Raw genomic sequence first — 17,567 nt, 5'->3', positions numbered from 1 at the left:
GTTTCCTCTGGTTTGAAGGAACGGGTGATTTGCTCTCTTTTCTGAAGCTGCTGTTTAATTTGCCCATTCTTAAAGCCGCACTGGAGTCCAGTATTACTATGGAGCCATCAGAGATAAACCCAGTTAGTTAGAGATAGACTTTCATGGTGTTTGTTCTGTATGTTCATTAATTTTTCTCCACAAGTTGACCGTGAACTCTGTTGGTTTCAGGTACATATTGTATTTTAAAACTTGTAATAGCAAAGCTTACAAAGTCACATACTTGAAGGCACCAGTGAGTAAAGTAGATGATTGACTGACCAAGTGACATCTTAGTTTAAATCAGCCTAGGTCTAAGAGATTCTCTTACCTTCTAGGTAAGCTTGACATTGTGTAAACAAGTCAACAAAATACAACAGAACAAGGTAAGCCCACAGCCACTGCTTGGTCAGCAACCTCTCATTACTTTCAGAAGTTCATTACTTCTGAATCACTGTATCAGCTGACTATACAGAAAACAACCTTAGAAATATTTGATTATATGTGTTTATTTTGCTTTGAAATACTGGCTATATATGTATGAACATTTTATCTGCCTGTATGTATGTTCACCATGTACATGACTGGTGTTCATAGGTCAAGAAAGAGCATGTCAGTAATGAGTTACAGACAGCTGTGAGCCACCCTGTGGTTGCTGGGAATTGAATATGAGTCCCCTGCAAAAATTAAATTCTAGGCCACCTCCCCAGGCCCAGTTTTAACCGTTTTTAAGGGTCCGGTTCTGCTGACTCGTTCTTCTCCTTTTTCGCCATCTCCTCTCTTCCTAGAAGCTCTCCTGTTGAGTTCCAGGTGCTACATCTCTGTCTGATTGCCTCTGCCTGTGAGTGGTGATGAGTATCTGCCCTGTGCTTGTTAGCTATTTTTGTTTCTTCTTTGAAGAAATATTTAAGTCCTTCACCTGTTTTAAAATTGAGTTGTATTTTTGATAATTGAATTGTATGGATCTTCTATGCCTTCTAGCTTTCTATTGTTTCTGTGAAATACTCTATTCCAGGTTATCATTTTTGGCTCTTGTGATAGTGTCCATTGATATAGAGTTATACGTTTCTATGAAGTTCATCTTACTTTTATTTTATGCCTGAACTTTGGCTCCAGACAAGAAGTCATTGTCAAATTCCTGTTGTGACAGCTTTCTCATGTTTCCTTCTTAGAGTTTTATGGTTTTAGCTCTTAGGGTTGTCTTTGATAATTTTGTATTTCGTTGTTGCATGAGTTTCATTTCTTTTGCAGTCTCGATAATGTTGTTTGCTGAGAAAACTTTGATTTGAATATTCTCTCTTATTTGAGTAGACTTCAGATTACTAATTGTGACAGTTGTGATTCTCGTAAAGTCTAGGGAACTTATAAAGTCTTAAAGCTTGCTCATACTCTGTGCCTCTGAGGAGGCCGAGGGGAGGACTTGGCTCCATTTGCTGACAGCCGGACTGTTTTTGTCACACCTCCTCTTTCCTTAGGTGCGTGTTTAGATTTAATGATCATCTTTGCTTGTGAAAACTTAGAAGCAGTATGCAGCTTTTCTGCTGATTTAAATGATGTTTAAACAAGCCCTGTTGTACATCTGAAATCTCATTTTTAGCTCTTAATCTCTCTAGACTTTAGGTTATTTTTCTGTAAAATGAATAGGTTGAAGCACATATCCTGTTGTATATCTTTTACTGTGATTTCAAGCCAATTGTACATATCATTTTGCCAATTAATAAAAATTCATTGCACGCTAGCAGCTCTGTCTTATGCAAGGAATACATTAAAATTGATACCATAAAATATATTTTGTATATAACTTTGTAATTGTGATCTTTTCTCTATGTATGAATATAAGTTTTAGCCGTAAACAATATTCTAATCCTTTTAATGATAAAAGTTTAATTTTTAAATGTTATTAAAATTTATATTATTACTACTCCTGTTTCTTTATGCATTAAAGAGAATGAGCATGACTTAACATACATTTAGTTTGCATACAGAAGAAGAGGCCCATCTAGAGTCAGATGAAAAGACGCCTTTCCATAGGAGTGAGTTCTCAGACCTGGTGAGGGAGACTGGGTGCTTCCTCTGAGAGTCTCTCTGTTTAAGGGCCATGCTGTGTGCTACGTGTGTGCACTTATTGCTGTTAAAAGGCCTTTGGAGCTGAGGGGTGGTGGCGCACGCCTGTAATCCCAGCACTCTGGGAGGCAGAGGCAGGCGGATTTCTGAGTTCGAGGCCAGCCTGGTCTACAGAGTGAGTTCCAGGACAGCCAGGGCTACACAGAGAAACCCTGTCTCGAAAAAACCAAATCTAAAAAAAAAAAAAAAAAAAAAAAAAAAAAAAAAAAACCAAACCAAAAAGGCCTTTGGTTTGTCCTCAAATTTATAATTGTAAATTATAAATTTATAATTAGTAGGTACATAAAATTACCTGAATTAGCTTATTATGTGTTCTTTTTAAAAGAGATTTATTTATTTATTTATTTATTATATGTAAGTACACTGTAGCTGTCTTCGGATACCCCAGAGGAGAGCATCAGAACTTGTTACCAATGGTTGTGAGCCACCATGTGGTTGCTGGGATTTGAACTCAGGACCTTCAGAAGAGCAATTAACCACTGATCCATCTCTCCAGCCCCTATTATGTGTTCTAATTAATTTTATTTCATAAAATTTCTGTTACCGCTGTTTGCCTCTTGACTTAATATCATGTATGAGTAAAAATTAAGCTTGTTTGAGTTTGGCTGTTTGCTCATATGGTCCTTGAAGAGATGGTTACCACAGGCTGTCAGATGGAGGCTTTCTTTGACCCTTTTCAAATCTGAACTATCAGAATGTGTGAGCATAGCTCTGAATATTTAGCACTTATTTCTGGTACACTGAAGTGGTATATTTAAATTTTTTCACTTAAAATCTTCATTACTTAGTATTTAAGAACAGTAGTGATTTTGTTTATGCTTAAATAATTAATTTGGTTTACACATGCAGATTAGCCTGCTGCTGGCCTTTTCTAGCTACAATACTCAACATAAAACAAATACTCAATAAATCTGGCATACATACAGTAACACGATTTGGAAATATATCTTTGACAGTTTATGTCTTTGGCAAAAAGTCTATAAATGTATCTCCTTTGGAGAAAGATTCAAAAACCAAACATAAAATAAGAAGTAATATGCTCAGTGAGCTACAGTGCAAGTAGAGGGGTCTAATGGGAAGTGATCCCAGTCCCAGCAGATGGACTTGGTTCCCGAATTGCAGTCTCTCTGGAATTCCTGTGCCAGCTTAAATTTATTTCCAAGATTTGGAATCTGATAAGAAAATAGAGACATGTTTATTTGGTTGTCCTCTTGTGTTTCTTACTGTGTTTTTTGGATGTCTCATCTACACTAGGCTATTTTTATGATCCCTACAAACCCACCACCAACATTCAGAAAGCCTGAACTTTGGTCTGATGACTTCACCGATTTTGTGAAGAAGTGCTTGGTGAAGAGTCCTGAGCAGAGAGCCACGGCGACACAGCTATTACAGGTCAGTGCACGTGAGTCAGGACCCTCCCTCCTCCTTGGGGCTTCCTGGAGCTGCTGACTCTCAGGAGCTCTCTAAAGACTGAGAACATGGCGGTGAGCCCAGGCGCTCACCTCTTGTGCACTTTCCTTTGTCTTGTGTGTTCCAGTGTCTGCCCTCTTGTGCACTCTTGTTGTGGGTTTATCTCCCAGCGTTTTCCTTGTGCTTCTTGTCTCAGAATTGTCCCTTGACCTCCAGCTCCACTCTAATGTAAATCCAAGATCTCTGAACTGCGTGAAAAGATTATTACATGTTATAAATGCTAGTTATAAGGTTACCTGAGTGACGTATTTTATCCCTACTGTAAATAAACTCTGTATCTAAAAAACCAGGAGGCTTTAAAAAAAATGTGAATTTTAAAGCAAAAAAGAAATAATATTTATAATGAAAGAACAAGTTTCTTCTTTCTAAGAAGAAAAAGTTAAGAACTTTTACTTCTTAACAGAATTGCCTCAAAACTGTCAACTACCAAGTATGCCCCACTGTATGCATGTAGGTGTGTCTACAGTGTGCCTCACAGTGTGTCTACAGTGTGCCTCACCATCTGCCTCACAGTGTGTCTACAGTGCGCCTTACTATGTGCCTCACAGTGTGTCTACAGTGTGCCTCTCCATGTGCCTCACAGTGTGTCTACAGTGTGCCTCACAGTGTGTGTACAGTGTGCCTCTCCATGTGCCTAACAGTGTGTCTACGGTGTGCCTCTCCATCTGCCTCACAGTGTGTGTACAGTGTGTCTCTCCATCTGCCTCACAGTGTGTCTACAGTGCGCCTTACTATGTGCCTCACAGTGTGTCTACAGTGTGCCTCTCCATGTGCCTCACAGTGTGTCTACAGTGTGCCTCACAGTGTGTGTACAGTGTGCCTCTCCATGTGCCTAAAAGTGTGTCTACAGTGTGCCTCTCCATCTGCCTCACAGTGTGTGTACAGTGTGTCTCTCCATCTGCCTCACAGTGTGTCTACAGTGTGCCTCTCCATGTGCCTCACAGTATGTCTACAGTGTGCCTCACCATGTGCCTCACAGTGTGTCTACAGTGTGCCTCTCCATGTGCCTCACAGTATGTCTACAGTGTGCCTCACCATGTGCCTCACAGTGTGTCTACAGTGTGCCTCTCCATGTGCCTCACAGTGTGTCTACAGTGTGCCTCTCCATGTGCCTCACAGTGTGTCTACAGTGTGCCTCTCCATGTGCCTCACAGTGTGTCTACAGTGCGCCTTACTATGTGCCTCACAGTGTGTCTACAGTGCGCCTTACTGTGTGCCTCACAGTGTGTCTACAGTGTGCCTCTCCATCTGCCTCATAGTGTGTCTACAGTGCGCCTTACTATGTGCCTCATAGTGTGTCTACAGTGTGCCTCACCATGTCTGTTACAGTGTGTCTGCAGTGTACCTCACAGTGTGTCTGCAGTGCACCTCACAGTGTGTCTGCAGTGTGCCTTACCATGCGCCTCACCATGTGTCTGACAGTGTGTCTGCAGTGCACCTTACTATGTGCCTCACAGTGTGTCTACAGTGCACCTCACAGTGTGTCTACAGTGCACCTCACAGTGTGTCTACAGTGCACCTCACAGTGTGTCTACAGTGTGCCTTACTATGTGCCTCACAGTGTGTCTACAGTGCACCTCACAGTGTGTCTACAGTGCACCTCACAGTGTGTCTACAGTGTGCCTTACTATGTGCCTCATAATGTGTCCACAGTGTGCCTCAGGATGTCTTACACTAACAAATAAGTTTCAGATGCTTCTTACTGTTAAATAGGAAAGTAATTCAAGTCACAGTTCTTGTAAAAATAAAACTTTTTGAGCCACAAATAAAAATAAAATAAATGACTGAGAGATGGCTCAGCAGTTAAGAGCACTGACTGCTCTTATGGAGGTCCTGAGTTCAATTCCCAGCAACCACGTGGTGGCTCACAACTATCCTAAATGAGATCTGATGCCCTCTTCTGGGGTGTCTGAAGATATCTACAGTGTACTTACATATAATAAGTAAATAAATCTTTTTTAAAAAGCACTTTACAAAATAAAAATAATAAAATACAATTGATTAAAGGCTCCATGAAACAGTCTATAATGCTTTTCTTAATTAATTAGTTAATTTATTTACATTCCAGCCATTGCTCTCCTTCCCATTCCCCACCCCCACAGTTCCTCACCCGAGTCCCCTCCCCCTTGCCTCCAAGTGGGTGTTCCTCTCTTTCCCTCTCCAGATTATTTGAGTTTTGAATTATATACAGATAGAATTTCAAAACTTAATTTATTAATGATTAAGATGGCAAATTTGAGCCAGTGAGATAGCCCTCAGCATGGAAGGGTGCTGCAGTGAGATAGCCCTCAGCATGGAAGGACACTGGAGTGGGATAGCTCTGAGCATGTAGGGCATTGAAGTGAAATAGTTGTTTATCAGGTCACTTAAGTATATTATTATATCATCTGCAAATAATGATATTTTGACTTCTTCTTTTCCAATTTGTATCCCTTTGACTTCTTTTTGTTGTCTACTTGCTCTGGCTAGTACTTCGAGTACTATATCGCATAGGTATGGAGAGAGTGGAGAGCCTTGTCTAGTCCCTGGTTTTAGTGGGATTGCTTCGAGTTTCTCTCCATTTAGTTTGATGTTGGCTACTGGTTTGCTGTATATTGCTTTTACTGTGTTTAGATATGGGCCTTGAATTCCTGATCTTTCCAAGACTTTTATCATGAAAGGGTGTTGTATTTTGTCAAATGCTTTTTCAGCATCTAATGAGATGATCATGTGGTTTTTTTGAGTTTGTTTATGGAGTGGATTGCATTGATAGATTTCCATATATTGAACCATCCCTGCATCCCTGCCTACTTGATCATGATGGATGATTGTTTTGGTGTGTTCTTGGATTAGGTTGGCAAGAATTTTATTGAGTATTTTTGCATCCATAGTCATAAGGGAAATTGGTCTGAAGTTCTCCTTATTTGTAGGATCTTTGTGTGGTTTATGTAAAAGAGTAATTGTGGCTTCATAGAACTAATTGGGTAGGGTATCTTCTGATTCTTTTGTGGAATGGTTTGGAGAGTATTGGTATTAGGTCTTCTTTGAAGGTCTGATAGAACTCTGCACTAAACCCTGGGCTCTTTTTGGTTGGGAGACTATTGATGACTGCTTCTATTTCATTAGGGGTTATGGGGCTGTTTAGATTGTTTATCTGATCCTAATTTAACTTTGCCACCTGGTATCTGTCTAGGAAACTGTCCATTTCATCCACATTTTTCAGTTTTGTTGAATAAAGGCTTTTGTAGTAGGATCTGATGATTTTTTGGATTTCCTTGGTTTCTGTTAATGTATTCATTTTCATTTCTGATTTTGTTAATTTGGATACTGTCTCTGTGCCCCCTGGTTAGTCTGGCTAAGGGTTTATCTATCTTGTTGATTTTCTCAAAGAACCAGCTCCTGGTTTGGTTGATTCTATATATCGTTCATTTTGTTTCTACTTGGTTGATTTCAGTCCTGAGTTTGATTATTTTCTGCCATCTACTCCTCTTGGGTGGATTTGCTTCTTTTTGTTCTAGAGCCTTCAGATGTGCTGTAAAGCTGCTAGTGTATGCTCTCTCCAATTTCTTTTTGGAGGCACTCAGAGCCTAAGTCTTCTTAGGACTGCTTTCATTGTGTGCCATAGGTTTCACTGGGTTTGTTGTGGCTTCATTTTCATTAAATTTTAAAAAGTCTTTAATTTCTTTATTTCTTCCTTGACCAAGTTATCATTGAGTAGAGCATTGTTCAGCTTTGATGTATATGTAGGCTTTCTATCTTTTGATGTTATTGAAGATCAGCTTTAATCCATGATGATCTGATAGAGGCATGGGGTTATTTCAGTCTTCTTGATTCTGTGAGGCCTGTTTTGTGACAGAATATATGGTCAGTTTTGGAGAAGGTACCATGAGGTGCTGAGAAGAAGGTATATTCTTTTGTTTTAGGATAAAATGTTCTAAGAACATTTAAGATTTGTTAAATCCATTTGGTTCATAGCTTCTTTTAGTTTCACTGTTTCTTGTTGCTACATTGTTTCCAACCCAATTCCCTGGTAAAAGAAATCTCAACTCAGTCAGTTAACAAAACAAGTTACAAGCCTAGATTGGGCAGATCTCCCACTCCACTGCTCTATTTCCATCTATGTTATCCCATAGAACTTGTGGTTTCTCCAGGCCATGAGCTTCTCTCTCTCTGCAACTTCTCAGTCCCCCTTAGCTCCTCCTCCTTCCTGTTGATTCCCCCCCAGCTCCTCCCCTCAACTCTCAGCCCCTCCCCCTTCCTCCTGCCCAGCCATTGGCTCAAGTCTTTATTTGAAAAGTTAAGATGGGGAGAAGGTTCACAAAGCAACTCATCTGCAGCCCCTGTGAGGAGTGGAATTGGTATCAAAATACAAGCCCAGGGCTATCCACAACAGTTTCTCTGTTTAGTTTGTGTTTCCAGGATCTGTCCGTTGATGAGAGTGAGGTGTGGAAGTTTCCCACTATTACTGAATGACATGCAGTGTGTGCTTTGAGCTTCAGTAAAGTTTCTTTTATGAATGTGGGTGCACTTGTATTTGGAGCATAGATATTCAGAATTGAGAGTTCTTCTTGGTGGATTTTTCCTTTGAATATGAACTGTCCTTCCTTATCTTTTTGGATAACTTTAGGTTGAAAGTCAATTTTATTCGATATTAGAATGGCTACTCCAGCTTGTTTCTTGGGACCCTTTGCTTGGAAGATTGTTTGCCAGCCTTGTACTTTCAGGTAGTGTTTGTCTTTGTCACTGAGGTAGGTTTCTTGTATGCAGCAAAATGCTGGGTCCTGTTTTTGTGTCTACTCTGTTAGCCTATATGTCTTTTTATTGGGGAATTGAGTCTATTGATATTAAGAGATTAATATTAAGGAAAAGTAATGATTGTTGCTTCCTGGAATTATTGTTGTTCAAGGTGGAGTTATGTTTATGTGACTGTCTTATTGGATTGCTAATGGAAGATTATTTTCTTGCTTTTTCTAGGGTGTAGTTTCCCTCCTTGTGTTGGTGTTTTCCCTTTATTATCCTTTGAAGGGCTGGGTTTGTGGAAAGATATTGTGTAAATTTGGTTTTGTCATGGAATATCTTGGTTTCTTCATGTATGGTAATTGAGAGCTTTGCTGAGTATAGTAGACTGGGCTGGCATTTGTGGTCTCTTAGGGCCTGTATGAGATCTGCCCAGGATCTTCTAGCTTTCATAGTGTCTGGTGAGAAGTCTGGTCTAATTCTGATAGGTCTGCCTTTATATGTTACTTGACCTTTTTCTCTTACTGCTTTTAGTATTCTTTCTTTTTTTGTGCATTTGGTGTTTTGATTATTATGTGATGGGAGAAATTTCTTTTTTGGTCCAATCTATTTGGAGTTCTGTAGGCTTCTTTTATGTTTATTGGTATCTCTTTCTTTGGATTAGGGAAGGTTTTTTTTTTTTCCTATAATTTGTTGAAGTTTGCTCTCTTTTATCCCTATTATCCTTAGGTCTTCTCATTGTGTCGTGGATTTCCTGGATGTTTTGGGGTAGGAGCTTTTTGCATTTTGCATTTTCTTTGACTGTTGTGTTAATGTTTCTATGGTATCTTCTGCACCTGAGATTTTCTCTTCTATCTCTTGTATTCTGTTGTTGATGCTTGCATCTATGACTCATGATTTCTTTCCTATTTTTTCTATCTCCAAGGTTGTTTTTTTTTTGTGATTTCGTTATTGTTTCAACTTCCATTTTTAGATCCTAGATGGTTTTGTTCAGTTCCTTCACCTGTTTGGTTGTGTTTTCCTATAATTCTTAAGGGCTTCTACCTGTTTACCTGTGTTCTCTTGTATTTCTTTGTGGGAGTAGTTTATGTTCTTCTTAAAGTCCTCTATTATCATCATGAGATGCGCTTTTAAATCCAACTATTTCTTTTCTGGTGTTTTGGGGTATCTGGGACTTGCTGGTAGGAGAACTGGGTTCTGAGTTGCCAAGTAGCCTTGGTTTCTGTTGGTAGGGTTCTGTGCTTGCCTTTCACCATCTGGTTTTCTGTGGTGTTAGTTGCTTCGCTGGAGCTTGTCCCTCCTGTGGGCCTGTAAGCCTGTGTTCATTCTACCGGGAGACCAGCTCTCTTCTGGAAGGGTCTATGTACAGAAGGATCTGTGCTCAGAAGTAGAGGCACTGCTGGGACATCACTCTCTCCTGGTAGGCTGTGCACAGAAGGCTGTGGAGCCACCTAGCTCCCTGGTGGAGCAAATGGAGACTGTGAGGCTCTTGTCGCAACTGTCATTTGCCCTGTGTGCTGGGTTCTTGCTCTAAGCTCAGATCTTTAGGATCAGTGGCAAGCACCTTTACCTGCTAAGCCATATTTCCAGGCCTGAGCCCTAGGCTGTTTTTTCAACTTTGTACTTGAATGGTCGAGTAACTGTTATTTATGTCAACAGTATTTGATTATTCAGTTATGTAACTTTATGCTGGTATCAGTCTCCATGGTGCATAACTTATTCTTACCAGTTCCATTAAGATGTAGAAGCAGCTTCACCCTCTTTCCTGACCCTCCACTAGATTATAATTGCCTTAAATATTTCCTCTTTGTAGTCGAGAGCCACATCAGTTCTATAATATTTGCTTTAAACATAAACCTTAATTGAGGAAATTCAGAAGGGAACGTTATTGTATTTACCCTATTTTTGTTCTTTCTCTTGTTTGTCTTCCTGATTCCTGAAGGTTCCTTACATCATTTCCTTGATGTATTTTAACTGCACTTTTAGAAATTTGTGGTAATTTTCTTCATAATACTATGGGTTGGCAGTTCATTTTCTTGCATCGCCTGCGGATACACAGTTAGGGACTTCACCTGTTTGTGCTAGTTACTATCTCACCTGTTCCAAGCGCGCGCGTGTGCTCGTCTATCCTGTCCATATGCCCATCCGTCTATCCATCCATCTATCCCTTCCTGCATTGTTGAAGAAGATCAAGGAAGGGACGAAGGCTCGTTCATCTTTGCTGAAGGTGAGCTCATTCTTGGGTTCCTCTAGTGGCCTGTATTGACACCGAGGGTGGCCATTCAGTATGATATTTAGTATGCTACCAAATAGTGATGGTTGTTCTGACCGTCCACAGTGGCCCTTCTCCAGCAAGGAGCGAGTGGGGTTGCATGTTGCTACCTGTGATGAGCTAAGTCTAGACTTTCACATGGTCATTACTAATACTTTCCATTTGAGGAGGGAATTCTTTACTTTGTTGAGATGAATCTCCTTTGTTAGCAGTTGATCTTTTCATCTCAATAGAACACCTGGCCAGTTGAGTGGGGCCCATGTGGGGTCTAGATTTCCCTTCAGCTCTGCCAGTGGAGATGTGCCATAGTGTTCTCCCGGGAGCTTGCCTCGAGTGCAGCTGTCCTCAACCTGTGCATCACCCCTTTGAGGATGGAATCACCCTTTCACAAGGGTTCCCTGAGTTCATCCTGCATACCAGATATTTACATTACAATTCATAATAGCAAAATATCATTATGAAGTAGCAATGAAAATAATCTCATGGTTGGGGTCATCACAGCTCGAAGGTTGTTATTAAAAGGTCACAGCATTAGGAAGGTTGAGAATTGCTGCTCTGGTAGAATGGTTGGGACCTCAAAGTTTTCTGTCTGTCCTCTGGCTGTTTGGTTTAAGAGACCACAGTTTTGTAGAGGCCTTAAACTTTGTGACAATTGTTATTTGTGGTCTACCAAGTGGGTGTGGGAAGTCTCAGAAAGGCCCATCCCTAGATTAATAGGGCAGTTAATGGCAGCTCACAGGGAGAATCAGTGTTCTCCAGGGATGAACTCCAGTAGCTTATCCAACCCCCCAGTGGCCAGCCCCTAAGTTGATATACATGTATGAACAACAGTGAATGACCTCAACCGTGTTTGTGTGTGTCTGTGTATGTGTATCAGGGTATATCAGCAATAATGAACTTTGCAGGTTTTTGTGTGTGTCTCTGTGTGTGTGTGTGCGTATCAGTAATAATGAGTTCTGTAGGTTTGTGTATGTGTATCAGTAGTAACGAACTCTTCAAGTTTTTGTGTGTGCATGTGTGCATCAGTAATAATTAAATGTGTATATGCATATCAATAATTAAATAAAATGAAGCCATAAAATTGAAAAAAATTGGGAGTATGAGATAATTAGAGGTTGGGTGGGAGAAATGATGTAAATATAGTACTTGTATATGAAATTCTCAAAAAATAGATAAATTTAAAAACTGTCTTATGGGCACTGGTGGCTCACACCTTTAATCCCAGCACTTGGGAGGCAGAGGCAGGCGGGTTTCTGAGTTCAAGGCCAGCCTGGTCCACAGAGTGAGTTCTAGGACAGCCAGGGCTACACAGAGAAACCCTGTCTTGAAAAACAACAACAACAACAACAACAAAAACCAAAAAACTGTGATAAATTGCTTTAAAGGAATTTCTGTTTTTTTAAATTAGCTTAGTTTTTTTTTTTTTTTAATTATTAGGTAGGTTTCTTTTTTTTGTTTTTTAGATTTTTTTTTTTAATGTATATGAGTTCACTGTAACTGTCTTAAGATACCAGAAGAGGGCATCCCATTACAGATGGTTTGTGAGCCACCATGTGGTTGCTGGAACTTGAACTCAGGACCTCAGGAAGAGCAGGCCCTGCTCTAACCACTGAGCCATCTCCAGAGCAGCCTAGCTAGTTTTCTTTACCCTCTTTTGGTTTAATTTTTTAGTTCAGATACATTTAGAGACAGAAAAACTTCCCTTCCTTTTAGAATTTGGTATTTTCTTTTTTGTTGTTGTTCTTTATAGGTAGACTGTATTCAGTATGTGCTATGGTGATAAAACACTGACCAATATAGTGTTCTACAAAAAATGGCAGTATCATTTACAGATTTACAGTATCGTTTAAAGGATTGTCTACTTCAAAAGTAGTAAATTGAAAAAAATTACCTGAAATTTCTAATGTATTACAATAATCTTTATGAATATAAAATATATAAAGAATTCTAAAGCCTTTTTAATATAAATTAACAAGATAATAGAATACGGGGAAATTTTGTCAATAATTTTTAAAGCAAGAAAACAAGAAATATATAAACATTAAAGAAACTGACACCAATCTATTTACATTTTATGTGGGTTGTAATTCACTCTCCCTCCTCTCTCCCTTCCAGATCCCTCTCTTCCCTCTACTGTGTGTGTGTGTGTGTGTGTGTGTGTGTGTGTGTGAGAGAGAGAGAGAGAGAGAGAGAGAGAGAGAGAGAGAGAGAAAGAGAGAGAGAAACAGACAGACAGACAGAGACAGAGACAGAATATCTCTCTGTGTAGCACCGAGGCCACCTTGGATTCAGACCCCGTCCTCACTGTCTGACTGCGAGGACCGCGGGTTCTGGTCTCTCTTCATTGCTCGCAGCCCTGTCTCTAGCAGTTATTCACAGAGAGCAGGAATACATGTGGAATTTGACAGATCAAGATTTTTGAGGTTCAGAATATTTAGCTCTAACTGGAGCACTGCGGTCTATTTATAGTAAATGATAAAAAGTTAGATACACTTTGGAACTGAGATATAACTATAGCTTAAAGTGTTGACTTAGTTTTTCCTGAGAAGATAACAAGATATAGTCCAGACTGAGATTTTTATCTTTTTTTCTTTGAAGGCTGTAATTCTATTGGTTCTGTTTTTAGAGTTCTTATCAGTTAGTTCTGTTCACACAGGTTGAATGTTCCCACCTAAGATGCTGGGGACCAGAAGTGTTCAGTTCTTCTTGATTGGATTTGAATATATATGTACACTTAAGTTGAGCATCTCTTAATCAGAACATCTGAAATTCACAGGTTACAGAATCTGAACTGTGTTGCTGCTGTGTTGTTTAGATCTTCTACTATTCTATTTCCCTTTGTTAGTGTATTCATAGGTTGTTTGACTAATATTTTGTTGCTACCAAATCTTTCTCCTTTTCCCATCAAATTTATATTTCTTCTCTATTTTGGGAATTGTATAGCCCAGACCCTTAATAACTCATACCTGTATTTTGCCATTGCATTTTATTAGTAAGTTCCATTGTAAATTGTAAATTTATGGTATCAATGTTTTTCCTATATGGTATTTTCTTATTTGTTTATTAAGTCTGGTCTCACATGAAATCCAAGCTTTTCATACTAACCACTTGGCTCAGTTGCCTTGCTGCTAACTCCATCTTAGGCTCAGAGAACGTTGGACAGTATTGTTGACTGGACAACGCAGATCATCCCACTAAGTTCTTACCATACATCTTTGTCTTTGTATCTTTTCCATTCTCTTCATACTGTGAATACCTTGTTATTCTGTGAGGCAGATAGGCGCTGCTGGAGACATCTCCTGGGACCTGACACATGCCAAACTTGCAGTCTACAGCAAAGTACACGCCCACCGTATTCTTCTGTTTCTGCTTTTCTTTTACATGGATGTTGTGCTAAACTATCACCAATACAACTGTATAGCAAACTGTAACTTTAAACTACATGTGTGCCTTCCTAATTTGGGGTGATAAATTCTTGGAGGGAAGTGCACATTTGTTTGCCCCCTCCTTCCTTTTTTGAGTGGTCCTCCTACTTATGTTTATTCTCTTCCATCCTGTAGTTTATGGAAGTTGTACCCCAAGTACCCTATAGCACGGAAGGACAAGGTCAGGCTTTTATGGGCCCTGTACCAGGAAGTGGCATATAGTCCTGGAGTTCATACTCGCAGTGAAAACTGAGTTATGAATGAGAGCTCATAACCAGCTGAAAGGGAAGTGAGGGCTCTGGGCTTCCTCCCCTTAGTAGCTCAGGGGGCCTCTTTTGGTGGATAACTAGGATCCTTGAGGAGTTGTCAATAGAGTGTACTTTGTCTGATGGTGACTTGAACTATCCTAAAGAATTAGGACTTTCAAATGATGGTAAGATTCCTACTCAAAAGTATTTTCCCCCTTAATTGAGTTTTTTATTTGATAGTTTCATCAAATAGTTTGTTTACCATGTTAAAGCTCCTTCCAGCTGTCTAATTTTTTATCATTACATTTTTGTCCAAATATATTTTTGTGTTCTACTAGACATTATTAAAATACATAGGCTGCTTTCCTCTATGTATACTAGCAAATAATTATGAACATTGCATTTTGAAGCTACATTATTGTCACAAAATAAGTTTATCTGTGCCATATATTTTTCCTCTGCGGTCTCTCATGCTGTGTTCATCAGTGAGATTCAGGTCTACTCTGGCTGATGAGGTAACTGAGATAGGAAAGGCCTTTGCTGCCAGGTATGATGACCTGAGTTCAGTTCTTGATACCACCGGATAGAAGGGAAGAGTTGACTCTTAGTTGTCCCCTAAACTCCACATGTATACACACATACACAAATTCTCTCTCTCTCTCTCTCTCTCTCTCTCTCTCTCTCTCTCTCTCACACACACACACACACACTTTGGAAATGTAATTTAAAAGGAAACTTAAAAAGTTTCCTTTTACTCATTAAAAGTGCAAGATATAAAATGATACAGAATTTAATCATTTTTTAGATTAAAAAATGATTAAAGTAAAGAAAAAGACTAAGCTGAAGCAGCAGTTAGGTGTTCTCTGTCTGGGCTGGGGGTGAGTAAACAAGGAGAGGAGTAGAGTGAGGTGAGAGGAGAAGAAAGGCCTCGCTCCCCTTTGTGTGTCTGTCAGATTCTGAAGATTCATAAATTCTTCAACACTGCTAAAATGAGTTTACTTTTATTTGTAATCATTAATCACTTTTAAATATTTGAAATACTTTTACCACTTAATGCCAAATTGTAGCAATTATATATTCAATATTATAATCTTTAAGATTATATTTTTATGTGTATGCTTAGAATGTTTTTGAAAATAAGTGAACTTAAAAGTATTTTTTCCTAAAGCAAACAAAATGCTATTTTCTTAATGTATTAGTTATAAGTAAAATTGTAGTGTATTATCCTGGTTAGCAGTTATGGGTATTTTAATATTGTTGGTTGTAAACCTGAAAATTCTGATTTTATACCATTTAACTCTGTCTTTTTAGCATCCTTTTATCAAGAATGCAAAACCCGTGTCAATATTAAGAGACCTGATCACTGAAGCCATGGAAATCAAAGCCAAACGGCATGAAGAGCAGCAGAGGGAGCTAGAAGAGGAGGAAGAAAACTCGGTTCGTAATTAGCCTCAGGAGGTTAAGTCATTTGGCTCATTGTTAAGTAATTTTATTTTGTTCCTTAAAATATTTTAAGGATAGTAATTTCTAATTTGATACACAAATGATATTCAAATATTTCTTTTGCTTTCCGTTCTGATGAGAATCAGTGACTGGTGGAAATGTACAGTTGATTCAGAGGACTTTTCTTTTTTCTATATTCTTTGTTTACATTCCAAATGATTTCCCCTTTTCCTGTTTCCCCTTCCCCCTAAGTCCCATAATTCCTCATTCCTCTACCAGTTCCCCCAATCAACTCCCTCCCACTCCTCTGTCCCGGCAATCCCCTACAATGCTACATCAAGCCTTTCCAGGACCCGGGCAATCCCCTACAATGCTACATCAAGCCTTTCCAGGACCCGGGCCCTCTCCTTCCTTCTTCTTGGGAATGATTTGATATGTGGGTTGTGTCTTGGGTATTCAGAGCTTCTGGACTAATATCCATTTATCAGTGACTGCATTCCATGTGTGTTCTTTTGTGAATGAGTTACCTTACTTAGTATGATATTTTCCAGTTTCAACCATTTGCCTATTGATTTTCATGAATTCATTGTTTTAAAATGCTGAGTAGTATTCCATTGTGTAAATATACCACATTTTCTGTATCCATCCTCCATTGAGAGACATCTGGGTTCTTTCCAGCTTCTGGCTATTATAAAGAAGGCATCTATGAACATAGTGGAGCATGTGTCTTTATTGCATGCCCGGGCATCCTCTGGGTATATGCCCAGGAGTGGAATAGCAGGGTCCTCTGGAAGTATTATGCCCAGTTTTCCGAGGAACCACCAGACTGATTTCCAGAGTGGTTGTACCAGCTTGCAATCCCACCAGCAGTAGAGGAGTGTTCCTCTTTCTCCACATCCTCGCCAACACCTGCTGTCTCCTGAGTTTTTAATCTTAGCCATTCTGACTGGTGTGAGGTGAAATCTCAGGATTGTTTTGATTGGCATTTCCCTAGTGACTAGTGATGTTGAACATTTCTTAAGGTGCTTCTCAGCCATTCAGAGTTCTTCAGGTGAAAATTCTTTGTTTAGCTCTGTACCCCATTTTTTAATAGGGTTATTTGGTCTTCTGGGGTCTAACTTCTTGAGTTCTGTATATATTGGATATTAGATCTCTGTTGGATGTAGGGTTAATGAAGATCTTTTCCCAATTTGTTGGTTGCCGTTTTGTCTTTTTGACAGTGTCCTTTGCCTTAAAGAAACTGTAATTTTATGAGGTCCCATTTGTTAATTCTTGATCTTAGAGCATAAGCTATTGGTGTTTTGTTCAGGAAATCCCACCCCCACCCCGTGCCCATGTCCTCAAGGGTCTTCCCTAGTTTCTTTTCTATTAGTTTCAGTGTGTCTGGTTTTATGTGGAGGTCCTTGATCCACTTGGAGTTGAGCTTAGTACAAGGAGATAAGAATGGATCAATTTGCATTCTCTGCATGCTGAACTCCAGTTGAACCAGCGTCATTTGCTGAAAAGGTTATATTTTTTCCACTGGATGTTTTCAGCCCCTTTGTCGAAGATCAAGTGGCCATAGTTGTATGGGTTCATTTTTGGATCTTCAATCCTATTCCATTGATCTGCCTGCCTGTCACTGTGCCAATACTATGCAGTTTTTAGCACTATTGCTCTGTAGTATTACTTGAGGTCCAGGATACTGATTCCCCCAGAAGTTCTTTTACTGTTGAGAATAGTTTTAGCTATCCTGGGTTTTTTGTTATTCCACATGAATTTGAAAATTGCTCTTTCTAACTCTATGAAGAACTGAGTTGGGATTTTGATGGGGATTGCGTTGAATCAGTATATTGCTTTTGGCAAGTTAAT

General features: G+C 39.4%; 1 protein-coding gene across 2 annotated transcripts in view; it reads left to right on the top strand.

Moving 5' to 3' along the window:
• Positions 1-17,567, top strand: part of Stk3 (serine/threonine kinase 3) — a 267,772-nt gene that overhangs the window by 132,214 nt on the left and 117,991 nt on the right. Inside the window, exons 8-10 of one of the 2 annotated variants that reach the window (XM_052160772.1) lie at positions 357-404; positions 3,397-3,534; positions 15,585-15,710. In XM_052160772.1, the coding sequence (XP_052016732.1) occupies positions 357-404; positions 3,397-3,534; positions 15,585-15,710 (312 nt within the window). The remainder of the gene's footprint in view (positions 1-356; positions 405-3,396; positions 3,535-15,584; positions 15,711-17,567) is intronic. The other variant, XM_052160773.1, reaches the window with a different exon arrangement.

The sequence above is a fragment of the Apodemus sylvaticus genome, chromosome 17 (assembly GCF_947179515.1).
Source record: "Apodemus sylvaticus chromosome 17, mApoSyl1.1, whole genome shotgun sequence".
NCBI classification, from domain to species: domain Eukaryota; kingdom Metazoa; phylum Chordata; class Mammalia; order Rodentia; family Muridae; genus Apodemus; species Apodemus sylvaticus.
This window is presented reverse-complemented; position numbering and strand designations above follow the sequence as displayed.